At 51.7% G+C, this 24,868-nt stretch overlaps 3 protein-coding genes across 5 annotated transcripts; 2 read left to right on the plus strand and 1 right to left on the minus strand.

Moving 5' to 3' along the window:
* Positions 1-2,390: 2,390 nt before the first annotated feature.
* BCKDK (branched chain ketoacid dehydrogenase kinase) lies at positions 2,391-5,755 on the plus strand. Of its 2 annotated transcripts, XM_006871927.1 has the most exons (11): positions 2,391-2,585; positions 2,705-2,773; positions 2,868-2,978; positions 3,220-3,267; positions 3,347-3,466; positions 3,550-3,648; positions 3,828-3,901; positions 4,255-4,383; positions 4,473-4,562; positions 5,017-5,175; positions 5,268-5,755. In XM_006871927.1, the coding sequence occupies exons 1-11, from the start codon at positions 2,391-2,393 to the stop codon at positions 5,410-5,412; spliced, it is 1,239 nt and encodes a 412-aa protein (XP_006871989.1). In that variant the 3' UTR covers positions 5,413-5,755. The 2 variants fall into 2 exon arrangements, with proteins under 2 accessions (XP_006871989.1, XP_006871990.1); XM_006871928.1 differs by lacking the exons at positions 4,473-4,562; positions 5,268-5,755 and having other exon boundaries at positions 5,017-5,179.
* A 3,508-nt stretch (positions 5,756-9,263) lies between these two features.
* On the plus strand, positions 9,264-18,610 carry KAT8 (K(lysine) acetyltransferase 8). Of its 2 annotated transcripts, XM_006871930.1 has the most exons (11): positions 9,264-9,489; positions 11,003-11,077; positions 11,156-11,331; positions 14,686-14,739; positions 14,832-14,996; positions 15,913-16,002; positions 17,186-17,326; positions 17,404-17,497; positions 17,598-17,748; positions 17,914-18,068; positions 18,391-18,610. In XM_006871930.1, the coding sequence occupies exons 1-11, from the start codon at positions 9,276-9,278 to the stop codon at positions 18,453-18,455; spliced, it is 1,380 nt and encodes a 459-aa protein (XP_006871992.1). In that variant the 5' UTR covers positions 9,264-9,275; the 3' UTR covers positions 18,456-18,610. The 2 variants fall into 2 exon arrangements, with proteins under 2 accessions (XP_006871992.1, XP_006871991.1); XM_006871929.1 differs by having other exon boundaries at positions 17,914-18,610.
* A 726-nt stretch (positions 18,611-19,336) lies between these two features.
* On the minus strand, positions 19,337-23,697 carry PRSS8 (protease, serine, 8). The gene is made up of 5 exons (XM_006871983.1): positions 23,577-23,697; positions 20,559-20,721; positions 20,019-20,290; positions 19,764-19,930; positions 19,337-19,648 (listed from the first exon to the last, which is right to left on the minus strand). Exons 1-5 carry the CDS (start codon positions 23,695-23,697, stop codon positions 19,337-19,339), a joined length of 1,035 nt encoding a protein of 344 aa, XP_006872045.1.
* Between the last annotated feature and the right edge of the window lie 1,171 nt (positions 23,698-24,868).

A 24,868-nucleotide genomic window follows, 5' to 3' on the forward strand; every position in this document is an offset into this window, starting at 1 on the left:
AGAGAAAGAAAACTAAAACTGGACATGGTTAGAGACGGTGTGAAGCAGAAAGAGTGGCAACGGAACAGGGAGGCATGCAGAATATTTAGCAGTGGGCTTCCTGGCCCACGGAGAGAGCAGTGAACACCTGGGGGGCAATCTTACTGGTGGCAGGGGTGCCCCACAACATTTATTAGCAGAGTTAAAGATCTTTGTAACTGAGCAGGGCAGAGGCCAGACTGAGAAGCAAAGGGGCCAAAGGCTTAGTGTGTGTGTGAGGGGGGTTGGGGGAGAGATGTGATTCCCTAGCTTTGTCAGGCCTGGGGACAAGTACTTTCCTCTGCACCCCCATCTCCACCCCAATTCTGCAAGGTAGGGCCAGAGATTGGCCTGCCTGTGGGCATGGCTGAGAAAAGACTGCCCTGATGGAATGACCGTATTGAGTAGTTTCTGATCCTGAATTATGACCTGTTATTTCCCTGATAGGAATCCTGCTGTGGTGCTGTGGGTTAATGCGCTGGACTAAAAAGCCAGTTTGAACCACACGGTCGGTGGTTCAACCTCACCAGCCACTCCTCAAAAACCCTAATCAGGGTTGGGGTTGCTATGGGTCAGGACCGACTCGATGGCACTTAACAACAATTTCCCTGATAAGCCCCAGAACTGAGGCTGGTCTTTGAGTTATAACGGATTGCAACGTATTATTGAATCCAGCAGAAAAATAAAGTGTTACAGGGAGGGGTAACTGGTGTGAGAATTGGTTAAAAAAAAAAAAAAAAAAGTTTGCATATAGAAGCATGTCTGAGCTCCATTTCATAGCATATTGCCTTGGTTGTTGATGCTGATGGTGACTACCTACCCCACTTACCCCCCCAAGTTAGGAAAGGAAATGTGGCTCCATACTGTGAGAAATTCTCAAGATGGTCCATCTTCAGGAATAATGGGGCCAGGAGATTTCTAGACTAAACATAGGTTGTTGATTCACACACAGGGATAGGTGAGCAGGATGAATTAGGGAAGGGGAGAAAGAAATCTTTTCTAGAACTAGGAACTTTAAATAAGAATACAGTCATTAGGCTATGGGCACAATCCGTGCTAGATTGTGAGCCATATGTCAAATGGGGGAGGGAAAATGGGAATAAAACTTTTTGCGAACTGGCCATGCCTCTGCGCCTGTCTACTGGGTTGGGCGCCTGATTTTGCAAAATCGAATAAAGAAAACCTTACTCTCGCTAAAATGAGTACAGATTGGACATTTAGAGCGTTTGTTAGGATCAACAACCTTTCTCACAAATTAACCAAGAATCTCCAGGAAGGAATCCAGGATTTATCTGTGTGCTATGCATAAGGGTTTTCTTACCCCTCCCATTTTGATCCCGGGGAGATTGTTTTCTAGATTAGAAGATAGATGCTTAGAGAGATCACAGATAACTCCAGGCGTCCTGTGAAAGCAACTATGGTACCTATCTGGGAATTTAGGATCGGGAGTGTAGTCAGGGTGGGCAGGCTCCAGTATAGCAAGCCCTCCATACCAAACTACAACTCCCAGGAGGCATCGGGCGCTTACAATCCGCGTGACGTCAAGGCGGCAGAGGGCGCAGGCGGCTTGGCTCCCCCGGCCGGTCAACAGTTCGGGCGGTTCCGCTCGGACCCTAGCCCGGGCTCTGGCCCCGCGGTAAGTGGAACAGCCCTCTCGTGCCCGGCCCACGGAGGTACTGCGGTGCTAGGCCGCTGCTTCTACCTTTTCGCGGGAGTGCGCGCGGACGGGGGGTGGGAGGCTGGCATCTTCCATATGTCAGAACTCGGGTAGAACTAAGTGACCCTGCGGAGAGGGAACCCAGAGAGAGACTCCCAGACTGCAGCCTTGATGCAGCGTGCCCTCGGGCGCAGTATTGTGTGTCACGCGTACGTAGGCCAGGCTGCCCGGCTTGAGTCTGATTGCGCAGGGTAGGGGTCAGCTCCGCCCCCGAACTAGGGTGCCCAGATCCAGAGGGATGGGTTTTGGGGCTGGAGGGGTCTGAGGATCCGCCCCTTCCTGCAGACATCTGCCAGACAGAACCTTGCGTTGAAGACTAGCAGCTCTGGAAAGCAAGGTTGTCCAGGCTTGTCTGTGTGTTAAGGGATGTGGTTGAAAGGGTAGGCAGAGGCTGTCCAGGTGTGAGGAACCAGTGCCCTCGTGGAGGGGTGGCACCTGGACTTGGTTCCTTACAACTTTCTGTTTCTTGGTCCCCGGTAGATGGGAGCTGCTCCCCGGGGACTGAGCTGTTCAGCATCCTCGACCTACCCTCACCCCTGAAGTCAGAGAAGAATACTTGCCAGCTCCCCTTCTACCCTTACCCCGTTTTTGGGCCACCTCCGTCTGTCTGATCCTCAGCTCTAGTGGTCGCCCAGTCCGACAAAGGATCATAAAAATGATACTGGCTTCAGTGCTGGGGAGCGCACCCCGGGGTGGGCCTCCACTCCGGCCCCTCTTGGGTCCCGCACTCTTGCTACGGGGTCGTTCCACCTCAGCCACTGACACACACCAAGTGGAGATGGCCCGGGAACGCTCCAAGACTGTCACCTCCTTTTACAACCAATCGGCCATCGACGTAGCAGCTGAGAAGGTGCGCAGCTGAGGGGACAAGGCCCAGGGTCCGAGCTGGAGTGGGTATCCAGGGAAGGGGCGGAGCTCATACGGTGGGGTGTTTGCGAGATAGTGCTCACGGCTCATGTGCTCCTCCAGCCCTCCGTCCGTCTTACTCCCACCATGATGCTCTATTCCGGCCGCTCTCAGGATGGCAGTCACCTCCTGGTAAGATTCCTGCTCCCTAGTTTTTCTTTGGCCCCCAGAGCTCTGCCCCAGCTCCTCAGACCTTGGACCTCCTTTCCACCCCCTTTTTTTCTAGAAAAGTGCCCGGTATCTACAGCAAGAGCTGCCAGTGAGGATCGCACACCGCATCAAGGGCTTCCGCAGCCTGCCTTTTATCATTGGCTGCAACCCCACCATTTTGCATGTGGTAAGGTGGACTTCAGATGTGAGTTATCCTAGGGGGTAAGGTCTTAGGTTTGTGTGCCCACATCCATGGAGGCAACTGGGAGTCTGGATGTAGAGAAGCAGAGACTTGCTTGCCAGAAGATTTCAGGGCCAAGTAGCACTCAGGCCCAAACTTGAAAGGCCATGCTGGGGTTTCAGCAAGTGAATTGGATAGGTGGCTATCCCATGGGCAGCCCTGTTGACTCTCCACCTCTTCCTTGTAGCACGAGCTGTACATCCGTGCATTCCAGAAGCTGACAGACTTCCCTCCGGTGAGGGCTGGGCCAGGGTGGGGAGAGGGGCGGAGCAGTCAGAGCCAACTACATGTGCTCACAACTTTGTGGCTTGCAGATCAAGGACCAGGCAGAAGAGGCCCAATACTGCCAACTGGTTCGACAGTTGTTGGATGACCACAAAGATGTGGTGACCCTCCTAGCTGAGGGCCTGCGTGAGAGCCGAAAGCACATCCAGGTCAGGGGCAGCCAATGGAGGCCTAGGCCTGGTGGGGAGCTGGGGAGGGACACATAGATTCTGAGTTCCCACTGCTTTACCAGGATGAGAAGATTGTCCGTTATTTCCTGGACAAGACGCTGACTTCTCGGCTTGGGATCCGCATGTTGGCTACACATCACCTGGCACTGCATGAGGACAAGGTGGGGGGACTTGAACCTGAGACCCAACTGGGAGTGTTAAGGGACCCCTTTGGGCTAGGGACTTGGATCAAGGCCTGAAGGAGAGGTTTGGGCTGCTTCAGCAACCAGAATTTGCAAGCATTTGGCAGGCATGTGGGGGTAGAGACATTGCCTAGTTCTAACCCTTCTCTTTTTGCCAGCCTGACTTTGTTGGCATCATCTGCACTCGCCTCTCACCAAAGAAGATTATTGAAAAGTGGGTGGACTTTGCCAGGTAAGGCTAGAATAGCAAAGAGGGTGGAGGTCTTGGGGATAGTAAAGGCTTGAGACCGAGCCCTTTACCTGATGCATGGTTTAGGGCAGGGTTTCTCAACCTTACACTAAAGGTGTTTTGGGTCAGATAATCCTTTTTCTAGGGGAGTCTGTCCTGTGCATGTTACAGTGCTTACCCGCATCGCTGGCATCTATTCCACTTGGTGTCAGTAGCGTCCCCCTAATTTCCCAGTTGTCATAACCAAAAATGTCTCAGGAAATTGTTCAATTCTTTTTACTGAGGGAGCAGACTTACCCCTTAGGTGAGAACCATTGATCGAGTGGTACCATCTGAACCCTTGATCCTTTCCACAGACGCCTGTGTGAGCACAAGTATGGCAATGCCCCCCGCGTCCGCATCAATGGGCATGTGGCTGCCCGGTTCCCCTTCATCCCTATGCCACTAGACTACATCCTGCCAGAGCTGCTCAAGAATGCCATGAGGTGGGTTGGTCAGATATGCTAGGGGAGTGAGGGAGGCAGGAACTGGGGTGCCACCACCTACCGGGTCTGTCCTCCCTCCCCCTGTATAGAGCTACCATGGAGAGTCACCTAGACACTCCCTACAACGTCCCAGATGTGGTCATAACCATCGCCAACAATGATATCGATCTTGTCATCAGGTTTGTGCTGAGTGGGAGTTGGGCTGGGGTGGACAGAGGTTGTGGGCATTGCTTCTGACTTACTGTAGGACCCAAGGCAGTTCTGCTCCTCTGAGACTTGGTGTGTCTGGTTGCACAATATACAGTCTGGTCTGAGAGTCCCATGAATCTGGGGCTTTCTGCAAGTCTCTGGGCCCTGCCCCTCTCAACAACTTTGGGGGTCTGGAGTTGGGAAACAGGAGTAAGCAGTGTGTGGCACTGGGCCAAGAGGCAATGTCAAGTCTTGTGAGAAGGTGTAAGCAGGCACCAATGAGGATGGATAAAAGAAATTCTGCAAGCAAGGCTCAAGGGTCTGGGTGGCCAGCATTCTACCTCTGGGTGGAATGGACAGGAAGGCTGACTGTGTACTGTCTACTGGGAGGTGGTGAGCCTGAGCCAAAGCTGAGCCACGTCCATGTTGTTGGCATCCTGCCAGGATATCAGACCGGGGCGGGGGAATCACTCACAAAGACCTGGATCGGGTCATGAACTACCACTTCACTACGGCTGAAGCCAGCACCCAGGACCCCCGGATCAGCCCTCTTTTTGGCCACCTGGACATGCTCAGTAGTGTCCAATCAGGACCCATGCACGGGTGAGACCCCACCTGGCCAGGATGGAGGGGTGGGGGATCCCAGGGAACTCAAGCCTCTGAAGCCTCCTATCCTATCCCCTGCCCACTCTTAGCTTTGGCTTCGGGCTGCCCACATCACGGGCCTACGCGGAGTACCTTGGTGGTTCCCTGACGCTGCAGTCCCTGCAGGGCATTGGCACAGATGTCTACCTACGGCTCCGCCACATCGATGGCCGGGAGGAGAGCTTCCGCATCTGACCCCAGAGTCCTTGGCCTGCTTGCCTGCCCTGCCTGGGTCACATTCCTTGCTAGGAACTTCTAGACCAGGCAGGGGCCCTACCTGCTCCACTTGCGGCTGCATCTTGAGTCTTAGGGCCCCAGACAGACGGACTTCTGTGGAACTGGGCACCCCCACCCTCAGTAGGGTCCACTACTTCCCTGCCTTCAGGCCTTAGAAGGTGGGAAATGAGGACCCCTGAGGCCTCCAGCCCCAGCTCCATTATTCTCGTTCCTGGGGGACACCCCCACTCTGACCTGCTGTTTGTTATTAAAGTTCACATTTGGAATGCCCTCTTGGGCCCTGTGTGTGAGGAAGGCAGGTAAGCTTTTGCTTCTGGCCCCATCCAGATTGCCCCAGTCTCTCTGTCCTGACAGACTGGAAGTGGCAGTGGCTTCAAGTCTCTTGCACATTTGATTTGGTGGATGGTGGGGGTGGCAGTGACTTGGACAGCTTGTGCAGTAACCTTTTATTTAAAATTTTTATGGGTTCTCAACAATATTGAAGGCCCAGGCTGGCCCAGCCCCTGGTCTCCATTCTTGGCTCTTCCTTTCCTGCCAGTCACGAGTTCTAGAGGTGAAGGTTACCAGATTGGGCAACCTCCTGAGACATCTGATCTTGAGCCTGAGTAAAGTTAAAAATACTGCCTGCCAGCTGTGTCTCCTGCCGCCAAGGAAAGGAACACACAAGGTTGTTTTCTGACAGGCCCAGCAAGGACTGGGGGCCCCGACAGAGAAATGTGGAGACTTGCTAGGGAGCTAGCCAACTGGGCAAAAGAAAATGGCCCAGGATAGCAGAGAGGCTCAAAATTACACTTGAAGTAGAACTTCCCAGTGGGTTTCAAGTGGGAGTCTCTTGAAAGAGAAGGAGAAGGAAGGCCTGAGGGTTTGTCTGAGAGGATTAAGGAGAAGTCTAACTTCTGTGTCATTTTGTGAAGACATCTCTGAACTCTGACAGCTCACTGCCTGAGGCTGGCTCTAGGCCTACCCCATTTCCTACCTTCCAGGTGATGGGTGTTTAGGGGACTGAGCCAAAACCTACTGCCATCAGGTTGATTCCGACTCAGTGTGTTTCCGAGATTGATCTTTATGGGAGCAGACCGCCTCATCTTTCTTCCACAGAGCAGCTGACGAGTTTGAACCACTGACCTTATGGTTAGCAGCGCAACACCTAAGCCACAGCATCACTAGGGTTCCTTTGGGGACTGAGAGAAGAATTGTATCTGAAGGTCAAATGGCAGGTGGTAGGAAACCCAGTGGTTTTCTGGGCTGTAAAACTGTCTGCAGTGCAGGGAGTATTGGGGGTGAAGCTGGAGAAAAGCTCAGCAGTCAGAGGGTGGGCATAGGGCCTTAAATTTGTAGCCAAGAAGCTTGGGCTTTATTCTGGAGACAGTGAGGATTCAGAAATAGGGTTTAAGCTAAGAAGGGATGTCTCTGGTTATATTCCTTAGCAGCAGGCCCTGAGAGGCTTCCCGTTCTAGTGATCTGTTAAGAACAGTTTCCCAAGAAAGACCCGGAAGGAGTAGGGGAAGGGATGGGGAGGGGAGGAAGCCAAGCAGGGATGAGGTCTCAGTCAAAAGTCCAGAGCCAGTAAATTAATCTGAGTTAGAAATAAGAGAGCTAAGCTCTTTGGGAGAGAGTATGCACTAAAATTCCCAGGCTGAGAGCTTACCTTTTCAGCATTTCCAGGCAGAATAGTTCTTTTAGCCCAATGGCAGGCAGTTCACCAAAAAGAGCCTCAGGTGCTGGCCTTTGGAAGACCACAGAAGGGAACTGAAGAGAACAAAGACAAGGGCTCCTGGCAGAGCACCTACACAGTCATCGGAGGTACAGTCAGATTTACAGATTGGGAAAGTTACTGGTGGCCTGTGGACTGGAGACTAAGGAGGCCAATGTAGTGACCAAGCAGGACTTTGTCAGGCCCAGGCTAATTTAACGAGAAAAGAGCAGGAGTAACTGAATGTGTTCGCTTAAGGCAAGCGAGGCGCCAGGACCCTGGGTGGGTGGAATAACAAGCCTGAAGACAGGAGGGGGTTGGCGAAAGTCAAGATTAGAATTTTAATGCTGCCTGTTTTTTGCTTATTTCTTATACTGCCAGACTTCCAAAAGCCAAGGTCCCAGCACTTCCACTGACACCTTCATGGACCCTCAGCTCTCATAGTCCTTGATCAGGAAGCTTTGAGTCATAGCACCAGGCCTTGAACATCCCACCCCTCAGAATTATTTCTAAGCCCAAAAACCAAATTCTAAGTCAAAGAAGGTTCAGAGAATTAGCAGAGGTGATGTTTATTGAGCATCCTATATCCTGCCTGCGTGGTGTAAATAGTTAACTGCTCAAATGCTGAAAGCTTTGTGTGTACCCAATGACATCTAGGAAGAAAGCCCTGGCAACTACTTCCCTAAACTTGGCCCTGAGAGTCCTGTGGAACACAGTTCTAATCTGACCCATGGGGCTGCCGCGAGTCGGCATCAACTCAATGACAACTGCCTGGCAGAAACACCTGTGTTATGTGGTGTGTGGACATCTAGTTCCCTTTACCAATGCTGGGAGGACAGACACATTTGTACATCCTACCCAGCGGGAACCGACCTGACATCATCACCTAACTACCACCGCCCAGCTCAGGGTCAGACTTCAGGATTCCTGACTCAAACCTTTGGCTAGTTTCTGTTCAGGGAAAAGGCTTGGTTTGTGGGGCCTTTCTTTAGAAAAGCTTTACTCTGAAGGTGACTTACTGGCTCTTCCCGGACATATCCATTCTGCTTCTCCCTCCTTAAATGTTATCTACTTCCCAGCTGAGCAAAAAAGAATCCAGAATCTTAAAAAAAAAAAGGGTGTGTGTGTGGTGTGGTGACCAGTATTAGGCTCCTGGGGAGTGCGGCAGCCTTGAGGATAACCTCTGGACTGTGAACCACAAAGTCAGCGGTTCAAGCCCACCAGCCACACTGCTGGAAAAAGATGAGGCTTTCTGCACCCGTAGATTCAATCTTGGAGACTCTACAGGGTCACTGTGCGTCAGAACTGGACGGCACTTAACAGTATCGGGCGCCTTAGAAGATAGACTGGCAAGACAGTCTCGCAGACTTTGACATGCTTATCACATGGGACCAGCCCCTGAAGGACATCATGCTTGGTTGAGGATCATCAAAAAAGAGGAAGACCTTAAACGAGATGCGCAGGGGTTGGCAGCGTTTGGCTCTGTTGTACAAGGGGATTCTGAACTGATTCCGTGGCAGCCAACAGTATAGAGTTAGGCTAGAGGAAGTGGGCAACCCGAGGAGAAAGGACCCGGCTAGAGGAGGCCTGAAACCTAAAGAGAACCCTACTGCGCCATTCTCCAGACCCTGAGGTCAGGCACCAGTGGAGTTGGGGGCGGCGCCCCTGATATTTGCCACATTTTGCTTTCTTCGGGCACCGAGGCCTTCAGAAAGATGGAGCTGAGTCGCCAGGTGAAGAAAGTCTCCCCTCTCTTCTACTCGAAAGAGCAGCCCTATTTCCATACGGAAAAATAAAGAACTCTGAAGCAACTCGCGGTGTCCCGGTGTGAAGATGAGTGTGGAACGTCGGTGTGAACCGCAAAATCGACGGTTCGACCTGACCAGCAGCTCCTCGGAAATGCTACACCAGGACGCTAAGGATCGGAAGCGACTCCGGGCTTAACAAGCAACTCGCACAGTAAACGTTAAGTTTGGTCCGGTCCGCGGAAGCAGCCACGCAAGCCAATGAGCTCCCACCACGTCACAGAGCCTACCTTGAAGCTCGCAGTTGCCTACACCACGCCTTGCTTGACCCGGAGCTAAAGAGCCGCGCGGCGCCGCATTCTGGCGTCACTTCCGCCACAGCGATGGCGGCGCCGGGAGCTGCAGCGGCGGCCGTTGTAGCGGCGACTTCAGGAGTCGCGGGCGAGAGCGAGCCCGGGCCCGGAGAGAATGTGGCCGTCGAGGGGACAGCCCCGTCCCCGGGCCGCGTCTCTCCTCCGACCCCCGCGCGCGGCGAGCCAGAAGTCACAGTGGAGATCGGAGAAACGTACCTGTGTCGCCGGCCGGATAGCACCTGGCGTGAGGGCGGGGCCCAGGCCGGGGTTTAAAGGACAAAGGGGCGGGGTCTGAGGACGGGATCTAGGAGGGATCGAGGACTTGTGACTGGGAGTCCGAAGACCCGAGTGTGCCAGCTCGGTAATCCTGGGCGCTTTCCGCGGTGACTACTGCAGACCCCACCAGCCAGCCCCCTTCGTATTGCATAGAGAGCGCCCCTCCCATTCTCTTGCCACTGTTTTAGGCTTCATTCTATTTCTTGTTAATCTTACTTCTTCGCCAAGAATCGCTGGTAGCATCGTGGTTACGAATCTGATTGCTAGCCTCAAGGTCAGCAGTTCGAAACTACCAGCTGTTCCTCAGGTCAAAGATGAGGCATTCTGCTCCCGTAAGGACTTACAGCCTCAGAAACCCTGTACAGGGACGACTCCACAGCACATAACCGCCACTTCTTCACTGGTCTCTGAGTCTTCCATCTTCAAGCCACTAGCAGAGAGGACCTTCCAGAACATAAAACCTACCCTTCCGTTCGCTGCCCTTCCCTTCCTTTCTGCCATCTTCAAAATAATCCCCAAACACCTTAGAATGACAATCAATGGTATGACTTGCTCTCAGGATTCTAGCCACCCCAAAGGATCGCTGTCAGACCTGCTGTGTCCCCTGAAGACCATACACGTTTTACCACCTGTGCCCTCTCCTTGGAATGTTCTTATTTCCCTTTCTCCTTGTTCACCTGACAAGCTCCTACTCATCTTTAATGTCACATCCTCAGTGATGACATTCCTGACTCCCTTCAGGCAAAGTGACGCGTTGGCTTCTGTATGTACCCACAGCATTTTCTTCATACCTCAGCTGTGGTATATATAGCATTCTTTCGTAATTGTCTGTGTTTTTCCTTCTCAAGCTGGGAACTTGTGGGAAGTTGGAGATAGGCCCTGTTCTGATTCATTACTGTGTTCTCTGTAGCCATCACCCTAGCATAGGGCCAGACATGCAGGAGTTGCTTTACTCACCAAACATCCTGTGCTGTGCTAAAAACTTTACAGACCTGAGTTCACGCTTGAAAATGGTCACTATGATCTCTGGTTACAGACACAGAAACAGACTCAGTAGAAATAACTTGCTCAGTTAACTATAGCTGGGAAGTGGAGGAGCTAGAATATCAGCTCAAGTTGTCTGATTCCAGAGTCAGCCTTTTTAGACCTCTTGAACAAATGAGTGACAATGAGGGGGCTTCAGAACATTCATGGGAAAATGAAATTAAATGATAATGAAGTTTCCACATGAATTTTTGGAAGCTCCCTCCTATAGTAAAATAGGTTCTGAATTTGGAGTCAGACTGAAACTCAGCTAAATATTAACTGCCCCCACCGGGCCATTTCATGGGGTTGTGTGACAGTGATTGAAGGAAATGTCAGATGTGGACAAGTAAGGTAGGTTGCATGTGGCCCTAGAGTCTGAGAACTGCTTTGTAGTGTGTAACTGAGTCCCAGACCAGCCTTTCTTTCCTGATGATTCCATCTTTTTTCCTTCATAGATTCTGCCGAAGTGATCCAGTCTCGAGTAAATGACCAAGAAGGCCGAGAGGAATTCTATGTACACTACGTGGGCTGTGAGTGTCTAGAGGCATCCAGGGCTGGGTGGGAGGAGTAGGTTGGCAGGACAGCACCCTCATGGCCCATCTCCACAGTTAATCGGCGACTGGACGAATGGGTAGACAAGAACCGACTGGCGCTGACCAAGACAGTAAAGGATGCTGTGCAGAAGAACTCTGAAAAGTACCTGAGTGAGCTGGCCGAGCAGCCTGAACGCAAGATCACACGAAACCAAAAGCGCAAGCATGATGAGATCAACCATGTGCAGAAGGTCTGGATTGCCTCCCCTTCCCTTGGGCCTCTCAGGCACCGGTGCCTAAACCATACAATAGCTCTCATTTCTTAAGCTCCTTTTGCGCGTCAGGGCCTTTACTTGCTTTTCCCCTCTTTATTCCTCACAGATGAGAAAACTGAGGCCTAGAGAGGGCAATGACTTAGCTATAGTCTCATAGCAAACAAGTGATATATCTCAGACAGAAACAGAAACTCCCTACACCCATAGCCTCTTTTGTCTCCTATTGACTGTGCCGCCTTAGGAATCAACTTGACGTCCAAAAGGAAGGGTGAAAAATGAATGGTAATATGGCATTGGCTTTTGCCAAGCATCTTGTAATGTGCATATTTAAGTTCATCAAATGCTCCTCAGTAGTTGAACACCATGAGGATAACGATCTCTTTCGGTAGGTGAGGACGCAAGCTAAGAGAGGTGAAGTCATATGCCCAAGGTCACACCGTTCATTGGTGAACTGGAATTGGACTAATAGAGCCCAATGTTTATTGGCTTGTGAGCCAAGTCGATGCTATGCGTTTTACATACATGAACTCACTGAAATTTCACAGCAGTCCTGTGGTAGCGTTATTCTTTTTCCCATTTTACAGGAGAGGCACAGATAAATTGAATAACTTGTTCAGGATTATCTTGTTAGAAATTAGATTTGCACTCTGGCAGTCCACCTTCCCAGCCCAACCCTAACCATGAGGAACAAATACTGGAAACTTAGGCCATTTGTCTCCAAAACTTGGGCTCTTTCTCTAAACTAGTCTGCTCTGGCAGGTTACTTCGCCCTCACTCAGATCCTCAGTTTTTTGATCTGTCTAATAGGGAATTCAAATCACAGCAGGATTTATCAAGCTCTTAATAAATTGAGAGGTCAGTTTCATCCAATGCAATTTCATTCTCTGAGCATTTAACTTTTAAAAAGGGAAGGAAGAAACAGGATAAGATAGAAAATCTGAGTGCATTGCACCTTTGCAGGGTAAGTATTGTGTGAAACATTTTTGCTGTACATACAAGTACATGCCCATATACACTCAAAACATGGCAACTGTAGTTCAGTGCCAGATGCACTTAGTGTGGATTATGTTAAAAAAAACACCACCAACATTTGAATTACTGCGTTAGGAGGCCCTTTCAAGGTCAGGAGTGGCACTCTGTAGTAGGACTTTCTCTGACGGGCGTTTTCACTGCTTGTGCTGCCCAGGAGAGGAACCACTAGCCCCACGTGACCTTTGAGCATTTGAAATGTGTCTTGTGACTAAGACTTAAATTGGATTTGATTTTAATTAATTTCAACAGCCACAGTTGACTGTGGCTACTCTGTTGAACTTGAGACTTTCGGACAGCACGGATCCATTGTCCTAGTAGTTCCCTGCTAGCTAGCATTGGAGAATTCAGTCTCAAAAGAGTGGCTAATAAAGCCATCAGCAAGTTACTAATTAATTAGCAAGGTTCTTTTGAGCCTAATTAATGTTTAACTCTAAATAAATTTCATTCTAAATAAATAACAGCATTTAAGAAAACTAGTGTTTTTGTAATTATGTGATGCATTTGCTGGAGAGTACTGTGTTTTGTGAGGGTTGGGAAATGCATTTTGAAGAGGCCTGTGAGGTAGAAAATCTTTCCCGCAGCTTTGCAGTGGTTCGGCTCGAAGTTAGACTAGGGACCCAGGCCCATCTCTGCTGATGTGAGTTCTGAGACCTCACTTCTCTGCGCTGCTGTTTTCACTTGTGTCCCATAAGGGTAGTGCGCATTTCTTGTCTCAAAGGATCATTATGAGGATGAAATGAAAAAATGCCTAGAGAATTTTGGGCACTTGGGTTAAATGGAAGTCAACTCTCCCCAGAGGCAAGTGACCTCACTTCCTCTTGCCTATTTACTTCTCTGTAAAACAGAAGTAAGAATGCTGTATTTCAGTGTTTCCATGAGGGTTAAACGAGGCCATTCACACAGAGTACTTTGTAGAGGGGTTCTGGACAAAGTGCTTGCTCTTTTTGCTCCTCTGCTGTTTATCCAGAGCAGTCCCAAGGTCTACTCTGACCTTGTACTTCTTGGGTGGCTCTCACTTGGTGACAACTTGGTTCTTCTACATAGTTTGGCCATGGGACGGGATGTGCCATGAGTATAACATGACATTTAGTTCCTGCTTCCTAGGGTCTTGGAGAGGAGGGGAGACCATGTGAGGATTGTCAGAGGATATTACATTCCTGACCACTGTGCTCCTGTATTGGAAAGGAGGTGGTTCATTCTGGGTAGGACGAATCCAGTCAGACCTGGAGGGGACGGGAGAGGTGCTGGATCTTGAAGGATAAGAAAGAGTACCTGAAATGATTAGAGGTAGCAAAGTCCTGCCCCTCAGGAACTCCGCTGAGGAGGAAAAGCCTTCAGAGTTGAAGAGACTGCCTGTGTAAAGGTAGGAAGGTCAGATACTGAGTTGACAGCAGTTCGATTTGAGGGGCTAATTGTGCAGACCCAAGATAGTGGCAGTGGCTGTCAAGTTGGTTCTGGTTCCTAGCTGCCCTGGGTAGAGTATCTGAGGCTGTCAGTCTACGGGAGCAGAAAGCTGCGTCTTTCTCCTACGGAGCAGCTGGTGGGCTACAAACTGCCAATCTATGAAGTCCAGTGCTTATTCTGTGGAGCCACTGCACTCCTTATGGGGATGGGACAGAGGAGAAGACCAATTCCAAAGATGTCAAAGAGAATTGACAGGACTTGGCCACTCATTGCATGCCAAGCTGAAGGAAGGAAGAGTCTAACGCCAGATCCAGTTATTTGTTTGGGGCAGTTGGACAGAAGATGATGTTCCCTAGTGGGGTGGGAAATCCAGGAAGAGAACAGATTTGAGGGGAGAAAAGAATTCCTTTCTGGACAGCTTGAGACTGTTGTGACTGGAAGGGACCTCTGGGCAGGTAGCTCCTCAGGTCTGGTGCTCAGGAAAGTGGTCCTGACCCACTAGCACCAGGGCATACATTTGGGAGTCTGGCTTCCTGCCATGGGAATGGAAGGCCCATGATTTCATCTGTGGCTCCCAACTTCAGCAGAGCTGGATCCCTTTATATATCAACCCAAGGACTGATACTGGGTCTTCTGATCCTAGCTTTGTTCATGTGGTAAAACGTCCTAACTTTTTAGGCACCAGGGACATCTGGCATGTATAGGTGGCAGGCAGTTAGGAAAAGAGCTTGGGCTGTCCTCAGAACCTGGTAGAAAGCTAACTACCAGGATGGTGTTTATAATCCTTCAAAGGAGGAGCTCTGGATGACAGGAGAGAACCTGGATTCTGGGGCGGGGAGGATAGCCATGCCATCACATCCACTCACCTCTGCCCACTTCTCTCTCCTTGTCCAGACATATGCAGAGATGGACCCTACAACAGCAGCCTTGGAGAAGGAGCATGAGGCGGTGAGCAAGGGGTAGGGGTCCGAGCGGCGGGTACTTCCCCCTTCCTTGCTCCTACTGAGCCGGCACTGCGCCCCACTTCCACCCGTTCACAGATCACCAAGGTGAAGTATGTGGACAAGATACACATTGGGAACTATGAAATCGATGCCTGGTACTTCTCACCGTTCCCTGAGGACTATGGGAAACAGCCCAAGCTCTGGCTCTGCGAGTACTGCCTCAAGTACATGAAGTATGAGAAGAGCTATCGCTTCCACCTGGTGAGCCTGGACTGGGCCAGTCTGGGCTAGGCAGGGCTGAGCCTGCTGAGAGAGGCAGGTGGTACCGGTAGCATCAAGAAGTAGAGATAGAGCCAGGGGTGTTCGTGCCTGGCAAAGTTGGCCCCTGGGGTCAAGAGACCTATTTCAGACCTTGCTCTGCCATTTGCTGGCTGAGTGACTCTGATTTACTCATTGCCCCTCTCCTGTAGAACAGGGTAGGTCATCCCTGCCCTGTCTTTGGGTTCTCTGTTCTTCATCATACGAAGGTCAAATCAAGGCCAACCCAACACTAGGCTCCTCAGTACAAGGGAGGAAGCAGGCACAGTTCTGAGCACAGGGGCCTGAAGGTGTAGACAGGTGGGAGGAGTGTTCTCTCCCAAAGTCTAGAATCTCAGGTGTGGTTAAGGAAGGTCTCATGCCATGGATGAGAGCCTACCGGAGCTCTCTCGAGCCAGCCAGACCAGACTTGAAACCCTCCTACCTGTGTGGTGGTCAGCCACAAGAGCTGTGCTGGGCCTCCGTTCTTCTCAGCACAGCCCAGCACAGCCCTCTCCTCATGTGGTGGTGCTGGTGAAGTGCCATCGAGTCAGTTCTCACAGTCACACTGGGTAGGGTTTTCAAGGAGTGGCTAGTGGGTTTGAACTGCCGACCTTGTGATTAGCAGTCCAGTGCTGATCCTGCAGCCACACCAGGACTCTCCTGACATCGTGGTGGTGGTGGTGGTGGTGGTGGTGATGGTGGTGGCGGTGGTCAAGGTTAAGTGCTGTGGAGTCCTGGGAGGATTAGTCCATGCAGGGGAGGTGTTGAGGATGGGGAAGCAGAGACACAGACTACACAGCAGGCTGGGAGCAGGGAGTTGGGCTATTTAGGAGAGCTCCTGAGTGTCAAGCCTCTGGCTGCCCTGTCCCACCCCCAGGGCCAGTGTCAGTGGCGACAGCCCCCAGGGAAAGAGATCTATCGCAAGAGCAACATCTCTGTGTATGAAGTAGACGGCAAAGACCACAAGGTGAGCCTAATGGCCAAGGGCGCTGGGGCAGTGGGGAGATTCCTGACCAAAGGGCGAGCCTCTGCCACCGGTGAGATCTTCCTTAGCCTGGCGCCTGGCCTGTGGTTGGTGCATTAACAACCCATGTCCCTGTGGTGCCAGATGTGGGGGCAGGGCTTCTGGTGCAGATCTGTGGAATTTTCTCCAGCTGGGGTTAGTTCTGGAGCTCAGGGGAGACAGCTTGGCCTGAGGCTGCTTGTAGAAAGGCTTTCTCTTTCTGCCCAAGGAAAAATGTTTATTTAGGGCTGGATGGGAACTGTTATGTGTGGAGACTTCCTCTCAGCTCTGTGGTTAGGATGGGCTGGGTTCTTTGTTCCCAGACAGGAAGAGTGGATGGGAGCCTTGGGGGCTGCTTTGCTGTCTTTGAATTTACCCTTTGCCTGGTCAGTCTGGAAAGCTCTCATCAAGTATCCCAGTGGTGTCCCTGGAAGGACCCTGGAATGTCAGCTGAAAAGTGACTGCCTGGCTTCAAATTGTCCAGTCACTTCCTAGCTGACCTTGGGCAAGTTCCTTAACAATTCTGTTCCTGTTTCCTCATCTATAAACAGGAGTCATAATATTTACCTCCTAGGGTTGTTAGTGGAATACTTGAGACAGCAAATGTCAAGAACTTAGCACAGAGTCTGGCACCTAGCAGGTGCTTAGTAAACATGGGCCTTTATGATTAGTGACCTGTTAGCCTGGGGCTTAGTGAATAAGCATTCGAAACCTGGCCTTGTCTATCTGAGCACCAGCCAGTGGAATGGCAGATAGGCCTAGGGCTCCAGCTGGAGACTAGGTCCTGGGCTCAATTCTACCAGCTGTGAGGCTTCAGGCAAACACTTGCCCTCCCAGAGCCTCGCCAGACCAGACTGGGCCCAGTGAGCTGTAGCAAGGAGGACTTGGCTTGGGAAATGGTAGCCACCAGTACAGCTCTACCTCCCTCCCTATGTGCTTACCACTCCCTGGCTTTCAGTTTTCCTGTCCATCCAAAAGCAGGCTCTCTTTAAGGCTCTTCCTGACCTTAAGAACTATTGCTCTGGTGAGGAGGTCACGTCCTACTGGCTTAGCAGTGACTGTTCTCAGAACCTGGCACACGCAGATCAGGAATCGGCAGGGGAGTCCTACTTACTCTGAGCCTGCTCCCACCTTCCCTGCCCCTCAGATTTACTGTCAGAACCTGTGTCTGCTGGCCAAGCTTTTTCTGGACCACAAGACGCTGTACTTCGACGTGGAGCCTTTCGTCTTTTACATTTTGACTGAGGTGGACAGGCAAGGGGCCCATATCGTCGGCTACTTCTCTAAGGTGCTAGACCAGGAAACCCACATTGGGGGAGTGGGGCTGAGTGTCCGCAGAGGCCCTGACCACCTGTCCCCTTGTAGGAGAAGGAGTCCCCAGATGGCAACAATGTGGCTTGCATCCTTACCCTGCCTCCTTACCAGCGTCGCGGCTATGGGAAGTTCCTTATCGCTTTTAGTGAGTGGCTCCTGGGCTATCCAGGAAGGGGACAGGTGGGGTAGTGGGGTGGGGGGTTCCAGGGTAGGGCCCTTAGGATCTTCTTGTTGAACATTTCCAGGTTATGAGCTGTCCAAGCTGGAGAGTACGGTAGGTTCCCCGGAGAAGCCGTTGTCTGACTTAGGCAAGCTCAGCTATCGCAGCTACTGGTCCTGGGTCCTGCTGGAGATCCTCCGAGACTTCCGGGGCACACTGTCCATTAAGGACCTTAGGTGAGGGTCCTAGCCCCCAGCCAAGACAGGGCATGCTGTCCATCTAGGATCTTGTGAGGGAGGCACCCTAAGATTGGCCAGCTCCCAGTCTCCTCCTCTTGTCTTATCCCAGCCTGACCCCACAAGGGGAACTTTCTTTAGCCCTGTTCTAATCCCCTTCCTCAGCCAGATGACCAGCATCACTCAGAATGACATCATCAGTACTCTACAGTCCCTCAACATGGTCAAGTACTGGAAGGGTCAGCATGTGATCTGTGTCACGCCCAAGCTGGTGGAGGAACACCTCAAAAGTGCCCAGTATAAGAAACCACCCATCACAGGTGGGTGGGGGGGCTGCTGCTGTGTGTGTGTGTATGTGTGTGTGTGTGCGCGCGCATGCGCTGCTGTGTTAAAACTGCCCAAGCCAAGGCCTCCTTTTTTGCTGTCACATGATCCCAAACCAGTTAGACCAGCTCTGAGGACTGGAGCCTGGGGCAGACTAGTCATTCCTGGGCTTTCTGCCCCTGCCCAGGACTCAATCTGCCCTTTTGTTCTCACCTGGAGGAGGTGAAACCTGGCCTGGGCCCAGAGCAGCACAGCCAGGTGGGAGGCAGCCTGGCCCCTGGAGGCCCAGCCTCCTCTCTGTTCCCCTTCTCCCCACAGTGGACTCTGTCTGCCTCAAGTGGGCACCCCCCAAGCACAAGCAAGTCAAACTCTCCAAGAAGTGAGTGGCCGGTGCCCCCTGCTGTTGGACTCATGCCTCCTGGCCCCTATCCTGTAAATAGATGTACAGACTTATTTGTTCATGGATCATTTTTTAAATAAAGTCAGTTCTGTGGGTGGCTGTTGTCTGGACTTTGGTGGCGAGAGGGAGGAGCCAAGAGCTGAAGCTCTTCATTCCCCTCACACATAATAAGTTGTGCTTACGACATTTTACTCCTTGTTCCCCACATACTCTCCCTTTCCCAGAGCCAAGCCCCAGCCCAGTTCCGAGGGGGGCTCAGTCCTTCGGAGTCCAGGAGTTAGGGCTCAAGGTGGGGGCATGGAGTGTACAGGCAAGATAGGTGCTTGTCCTGTCCTTGGAAATGAGCTGCCCAGAGGCAGCCCAGGCCCAGAAGGCAGGAAGCAGGTGCAGTAAATTAGTTGCTTGTCCGGTAGGACAAGTGTGGGCACTGGGAGCCAGTCCTTCAGCAGCATCAGTGGGGCTACTGCCTGGTCTTCTAGAAACGGAGTGAGGATCCAGTCCCATATTCATAGTTAAGGTTCCGTGGGGGCTCCATAGGAGTCCAACCAAGAGGCTTATAAGCAGGTGAGCAGCTAATTGTAAGGGCCAAAGGTTGGTTCTAGCCGAAACCATAGGCAGCAATACTCTTGACTGGGTTGTAGTCCCCAAGAGCAAACCCAGAATAGGCTCAAAGGTAAGGATGGTCCCCTGGCTTCCCATGGGGCCCTAGAAGGAAGGAGGGGCTCAGATCAGGCCCCAGGCCCAGAAGGCAGCAGGGAAAGGTCAGGTCCATTCTTGGGAACAGGCTTCTGTCCTTGAGTTTACGTCAGTCCTGGCCGCAAGCTGCCAGCAGCATCAACTGAAGTCAGCAACTCAGTGCTCCTGCTATGGGCAGAGGAGGCCCAGGGACAGGCCCAGCAGCAGAAGAATGGACCCCAGTGAGCACCTCTGACTTGGGGCAGAGTTGAAGTCCACATGGTCTCTGCAGAGTTTGTCATCAGGCTGGGACTCTTCAGTTTGCGGTACCACATGGGACTGGAGATCGGCCGCATGGTACTGGATCCAGGAGGTGTAGCTGGAGGTCTGAGTGTATACACCAGGCCTATTGGGGGCCCCACAGGCATCACCCCAGCTTACAATGCCGGCTAGGTACCAGAGGCCCTTCACAGAACAGGAGAGCGGGCCCCCAGAGTCACCCTGAGGAGAAGAGTTGGACAATAGCCGTCAACAGCAGACCCTGGGCCTTCTGTCTTCTATGCCCACCCTCACCTCCCCGGATACACTTGTCAGCTCCCTGGGCCTGTCCGTTTACCTGACAGGCATCCTTGCCCCCCTGCACGTAGCCGGCACACAGCATGTCCTGCTGAATGAAATGCGGCTCCTCGGGCTTGGCGTTGATGTTGTACAGGCAATTACAGGTCTCACGACTGATCAGGGGCACCTCGAGTTGTTGCAGTGGCTTGGGGGCCTGCAGGCTGACTGTAGGGGCAAAAGATACTTACCCAGGATCCCTGCCTTGAATCAGGGTGCCCTCCCTGCCTTGAGGCATCCAATGCCCCCACCTCACCTGAGGGGGCCACATGGCCCCATCCAGTGACTGAACAATGGAAGCCATTGGGGAAGGAGGTGTTGGCAGCGGGGAGGCAGATGGGCCGGATAGAGCGGGAAAAGTTGACAGGCTTATTGAGGCGGAGGAGTGCGATGTCACCCTGGGAGCCCTCCTGGAGGTAGCTGTTGTGGGTGGTGATGAATGCCAGGGTACGGACCTCAGTATCAGGACTGTAGGAGTCTAGCTGGTGAGCGCCCAGCCTTACCTCATAGTCGACCCTGCTGTGCTCCCTGCAGGCAGAGGTACAAAGGGTGGAACTCGGGCAATCTTGGTCTGCTTCCTATGGCACCCAGCCCCAGATCTGGATCTCAGAGGACCTTGTAGGCCCCAGACTGCAGCCTGTCCCTTCATCCTCGGAACTCCATCATCCTTTCAGGTTTGATTGGTACTCCCAGACCCAGCCCAAGAACTCCCAACTTCTGACCTGGATTGACTCGCTCTCTGACCTCCAGCCCACTTTTGACCTGTAGGGCCTTTCCCTTTACTCCCATCTGGTACCTGGGGAAGCAGTGAGCAGCTGATAGTACCCACTGCTCAGACACCAGGGAGCCACCACACACGTGGATGCCATTGTAGGTGATGCTGACTTGCCAGGGCCACTGACCAGGGGCTGCATTACTTCCGCCGGTGATGCGTGCTTGGGGGGCTATCCCGCAGGAGGCTGGCCAGGGAGAAAGAGAAGGGGGTTAGGCTTGGCCCTGCTACTCAGGACAGAGAGCTAGTGTAGAAATTGGGAAGTCAGCTCACAGATGCCAACCGCCCCATTGTCCCCATCCCATGACTCACCAAGGCAGGCACGGTCAGTTCTGCCCCCTTGCCATCCTCCATCCAATCCACTCCAAACAAATTTGGGAAGATTTTCCTAAACTGAACCTTAACCAAGTCCCTTGCTTAATTCCTTCTGTGGCTCCACACTACCTTTAAAAGCAGGCCGCTGTTGTCACTGCCATCTACTTTGGCCTTCCCTTTGGGCCACACACTTAACTCACCTCTGGACCAGACCATTCTGCTTAGAATACCTGTAACCTTGCCCCCTCTGCGTGGCAAACTCTTATTTGCCTGTGGAGACTCTTTAAATGCCAGCCCTTGGAAGGCTGCCTGGATTTTGCTGGCTGAGTTAGATGTTGCCTCTGAGCTTCGAAGACCCTTGTGCTTCCCTCTAATTCTGCTCAGTAATGCAACTGCTTCAGTGTCTGTGACCATGTCTGTCTCAACCACATCAACCTGGGCCTTCCTAAGTGGTTGGCAAGTGCTGTCCAGTCGGTTCTGACCCATAGCAACCCTGTATAGGGTTTCCAAGGAGTGTCTGGGGAGTTTGAACCACTGACCCTGCGGTTCGAACTGATTTTGTGGTTCAGTGTTTTATCCCATGGTGCCACACCAGGGGCAGGGACCAAATCAGATTCCCATGTCTCCAGTATTCAGCATAGGCTGGGTGCACAGATGGAGCCATGGATGTGTACAGAATATTTGTTCAGACACATGAACCAGGCTCCTACGGTGTGAACATCCAGCGCCTCACCCATTGAGGTCAATGTTGTTTATTCTAGTGTGGTGCTGTTGGATAAGCACTGGACTCCTAACCTCAAGGTGGGCGGTTCAAACCCACCAGTCACTCCTTGGAAACCCTACACAGGGTTGCACTGAGTCAGAACCCACTCAATGGCACTTAAAAACAACATCTGCCCTTCACAAAGTCACCTTCCAAGGAGTAGCAAAAACTGCCCAACCAGACTCCTGAGCTCTCTCCTAATGACCAAACCAAATGAAACCCACTGCCCTTGAGTCGCTCCCGACTCGTAGCTGCCTCGGTGAGCTGTCTTATAGGGTGTCTAAGGCTGTCAATCTTCCTGGAAGCAGATTGGGATAGCTTTCTCCTGTGGAGTAGCTGGTGGGTTCGAACCATCAACGTTTTCCATAACAGTCAAGCACTTAACCACTGTGCCTTCAGGACTCCTCTCATAATGAAGCTATTATTTAGTGAATATTTACCAGACGCTCCTTGGAACCCCTACACAGGGTTGCTCTGAGTTGGAACCAACTCAGTGGCACTTAACAACAACAACAATGACAACAACATAGCATCAGATCATGAAGGGGCCTTCACTTTATCTGTGAACCCTCACAACAGCCCCAGGAGACAGACAGAAGCCATTTTAGGAAGGAGGAACTGAAGTTTGGAAAGGTGAAGGGACTTGGTCAGTGGCAAAACCAGGTCTAAACACCTGTCTCACTCCAGAGCTAGATAGTGTACCTTTGTGTACCTTTGAGGAAAGACCTTTGGCTTGTTCTTATCAAAATGACCTCGAGAGTCACATTTGAGTTCAAATCCAGCTATATCATTTACTGGTTGAGTGGCCTTGGGTGTATCCCTTCTCCACAGCTTGTTCATAAAAAAATTAAAAATTAAAAAACCAAACCAACTGCCATCGATGAGTCTGACTCATAGCCACCCTCCAGGGCATCGGAGACCAGGTACGGGAGCAGGCAGCCGCATCGTTCTCCCTTGGAACAGTTAGTGGGTTTGAACTGTTAACCTTTGGTTAACAGCTCAGTACTTAACCCACACCACCACTAGGGATCCTTTAGTCAGCTCAGCACTTAACCCACAATACCACTAGGGGGTCCTTTAGTCCATAAGCCCCCTCATGGAATCCTGCTGCTGTTGTTGTAAAGTGCAGTGGAGTCGGTTCCGACCCATAGCGACCCTGTACAGAGTTTCCGAGGCTGTAAATCTTTACAGGAGCAGAAAGCCTCATCTTTCTCCCGCAGAACAGCTGGTAGTTTTGAACTGCAGCCCACTACACTACCAGAGCTCCTGTGGTTAAAGTGGCCAGCTGCTAATCAACAGGTGGTGGTTTGAAGTCATTAGTAGCTCCCAGAAAGATGTGGCCGTTTGGGTCTGTAAAGATCTATGCACAGTCTTGGAAATCCTAGGGAGCAGCCCTAAGCTCTTATAGGGTCACCGTGAGTCAGAATTGATTCAAGGCCTGTCAATTTGGGTTGAGTTTATAATCCCGCTCAGAGCTACATTACAGGACGATTGAAACGAGAGACTGTGGGTAGGTAAAACAGTCTAAAGCGCCCTGGTGAGGCACTAGGTTAAGTGTTGGGCTGCGAACCCAAAGAGCAAAGTTCAAATGTAACATTCGCTTCTCTCGAAGAAAGATAAGTCTCCAAAACATTCTGAAGCCATTCTACTCTTTCCAATAGCGTCACGATGAGTCGGAATCAACAACAGTGGCTTTTTAAGACAACCTAACAGATGGTCAGGTGCTCCTTGAACCAGGAAAATCAGAATCCATGTCCTGTTTTCCCAGCTCTCCCCTACTCCCCTGCTAATCTCTCCCCTTCCAGCCCAGTCAACCCAGAAGAGAAGCAGAAAGGAGGGATAAGCAGGCAAACCCAGGTGCCCTGAGCTCTCTCTGAAGCTAGGGGTTCTTGAGCCAACTAGTAATGTACCCCAGAAAACTGTTATGCCCACTTTCCCTCGGCTCAGCATTTCCCCCTCCTCACAGCTCCCAACTCTCCCCTCCCCTGGTATAGACTCACCCATCCCGGATCTGAATAATCCAAGCAGGAGCAGAATGACCCAAGCATTCAGCAGCCCAGGCCTCAGACCTGCCCTCTGGGCCATGGCCCAGAACAAGGGCACCTGAGAGAAGGGACCCAGGTTCTGAGGCAGGTTTTGAAGGTAGGACCCAGAGGCCAGATTGAGAGGGAAGGGATCGTGGAATCTAGGCCGGAAGGGAGGCAGGATGTCGAAGGCTGGCTTCGAAGGCAGGGACCTGGCTCCGAGGGAGATGCCTCGGATCTCTGAAGCTAGCAGTGAAGGCAGTCTCTCCGGCAGAGCTTGGGCACGAAGAGCCTTCCCAGGAGTGGCGGCTCCTAGGGGAAGGCACTTACCTGTCGGCTCCTCCCTTGGCCCCGCCCTCCCCACTCAGCTTCCTGCTAATAGGGAGTGTGTGTGTGTGTATGTGTGTGTGTGTGTGTGTGTGTGGTAGGGCATTGCCTGGCTGGAACACCTCCAGGTGGTCATCCTTAGGGCTGGAAAGTCTAATGATGTGGGACCCAATTTCAATGTATTCCCAGGTCCCCCAAGTCCCCCAGATATCCCAGATCAGTTATGCCCTGCCGGGCCTGTCCCAACCTTCATTATCAAAGGACCACAGCTGCTCCTCCCTTCCTCCTTAGGCCTGGCATAGGTATCTGAGCCTGGGACACCAGAGTTGCCCCAGGCCAGGACCATTTCAAGCCCTTTCTGTAATGCCTTCAGCCTCTTCTATAGCCACATGAGCGTGTTTGACAGTGCCAATCATCCCACAAATATTTACGGAGTGCCATCTATGTTCTACCCAGGAACAAAACAGACACTGCCCCTCCCTGAGCTCATGGCAAGTGGGAGCGACAGACTTGAAGCAAATAATCATACAATTATAGAATAATTACAAATTAAGAACTGGACAAGAATGGAGGCGGGGTGCTTTGGGAGTGAATTTATAGGAGCTGGCATCATAAAAGCTCCTCAAGAAAGTGCCTTTAGAGATGAGCTGAAAAGGTGTTGCTCCTTATCGGTGCTCAGTCACATCCTCCTCCGTGACATCTTTCTGGTCTCCTGCCCCCACTAGGAAAGTCAATATCTGTTCCTCACTAGATTGGGAGTCATAGATCGGATCCAACGGTGCCAGTAGTTGGCAGGGAATATTGGGTAAAGGACTATGGGGAGATTCATGGGTAAGCAGAAGCTCAGGGACACTTGATGGGAATCAAATTGTGGGGACACTGGGCAGGACCCTTGGAGGGTACAA

The sequence above is a fragment of the Chrysochloris asiatica genome, unplaced genomic scaffold, assembly GCF_000296735.1.
Source record: "Chrysochloris asiatica unplaced genomic scaffold, ChrAsi1.0 scaffold00178, whole genome shotgun sequence".
Classification (NCBI taxonomy): domain Eukaryota; kingdom Metazoa; phylum Chordata; class Mammalia; order Afrosoricida; family Chrysochloridae; genus Chrysochloris; species Chrysochloris asiatica.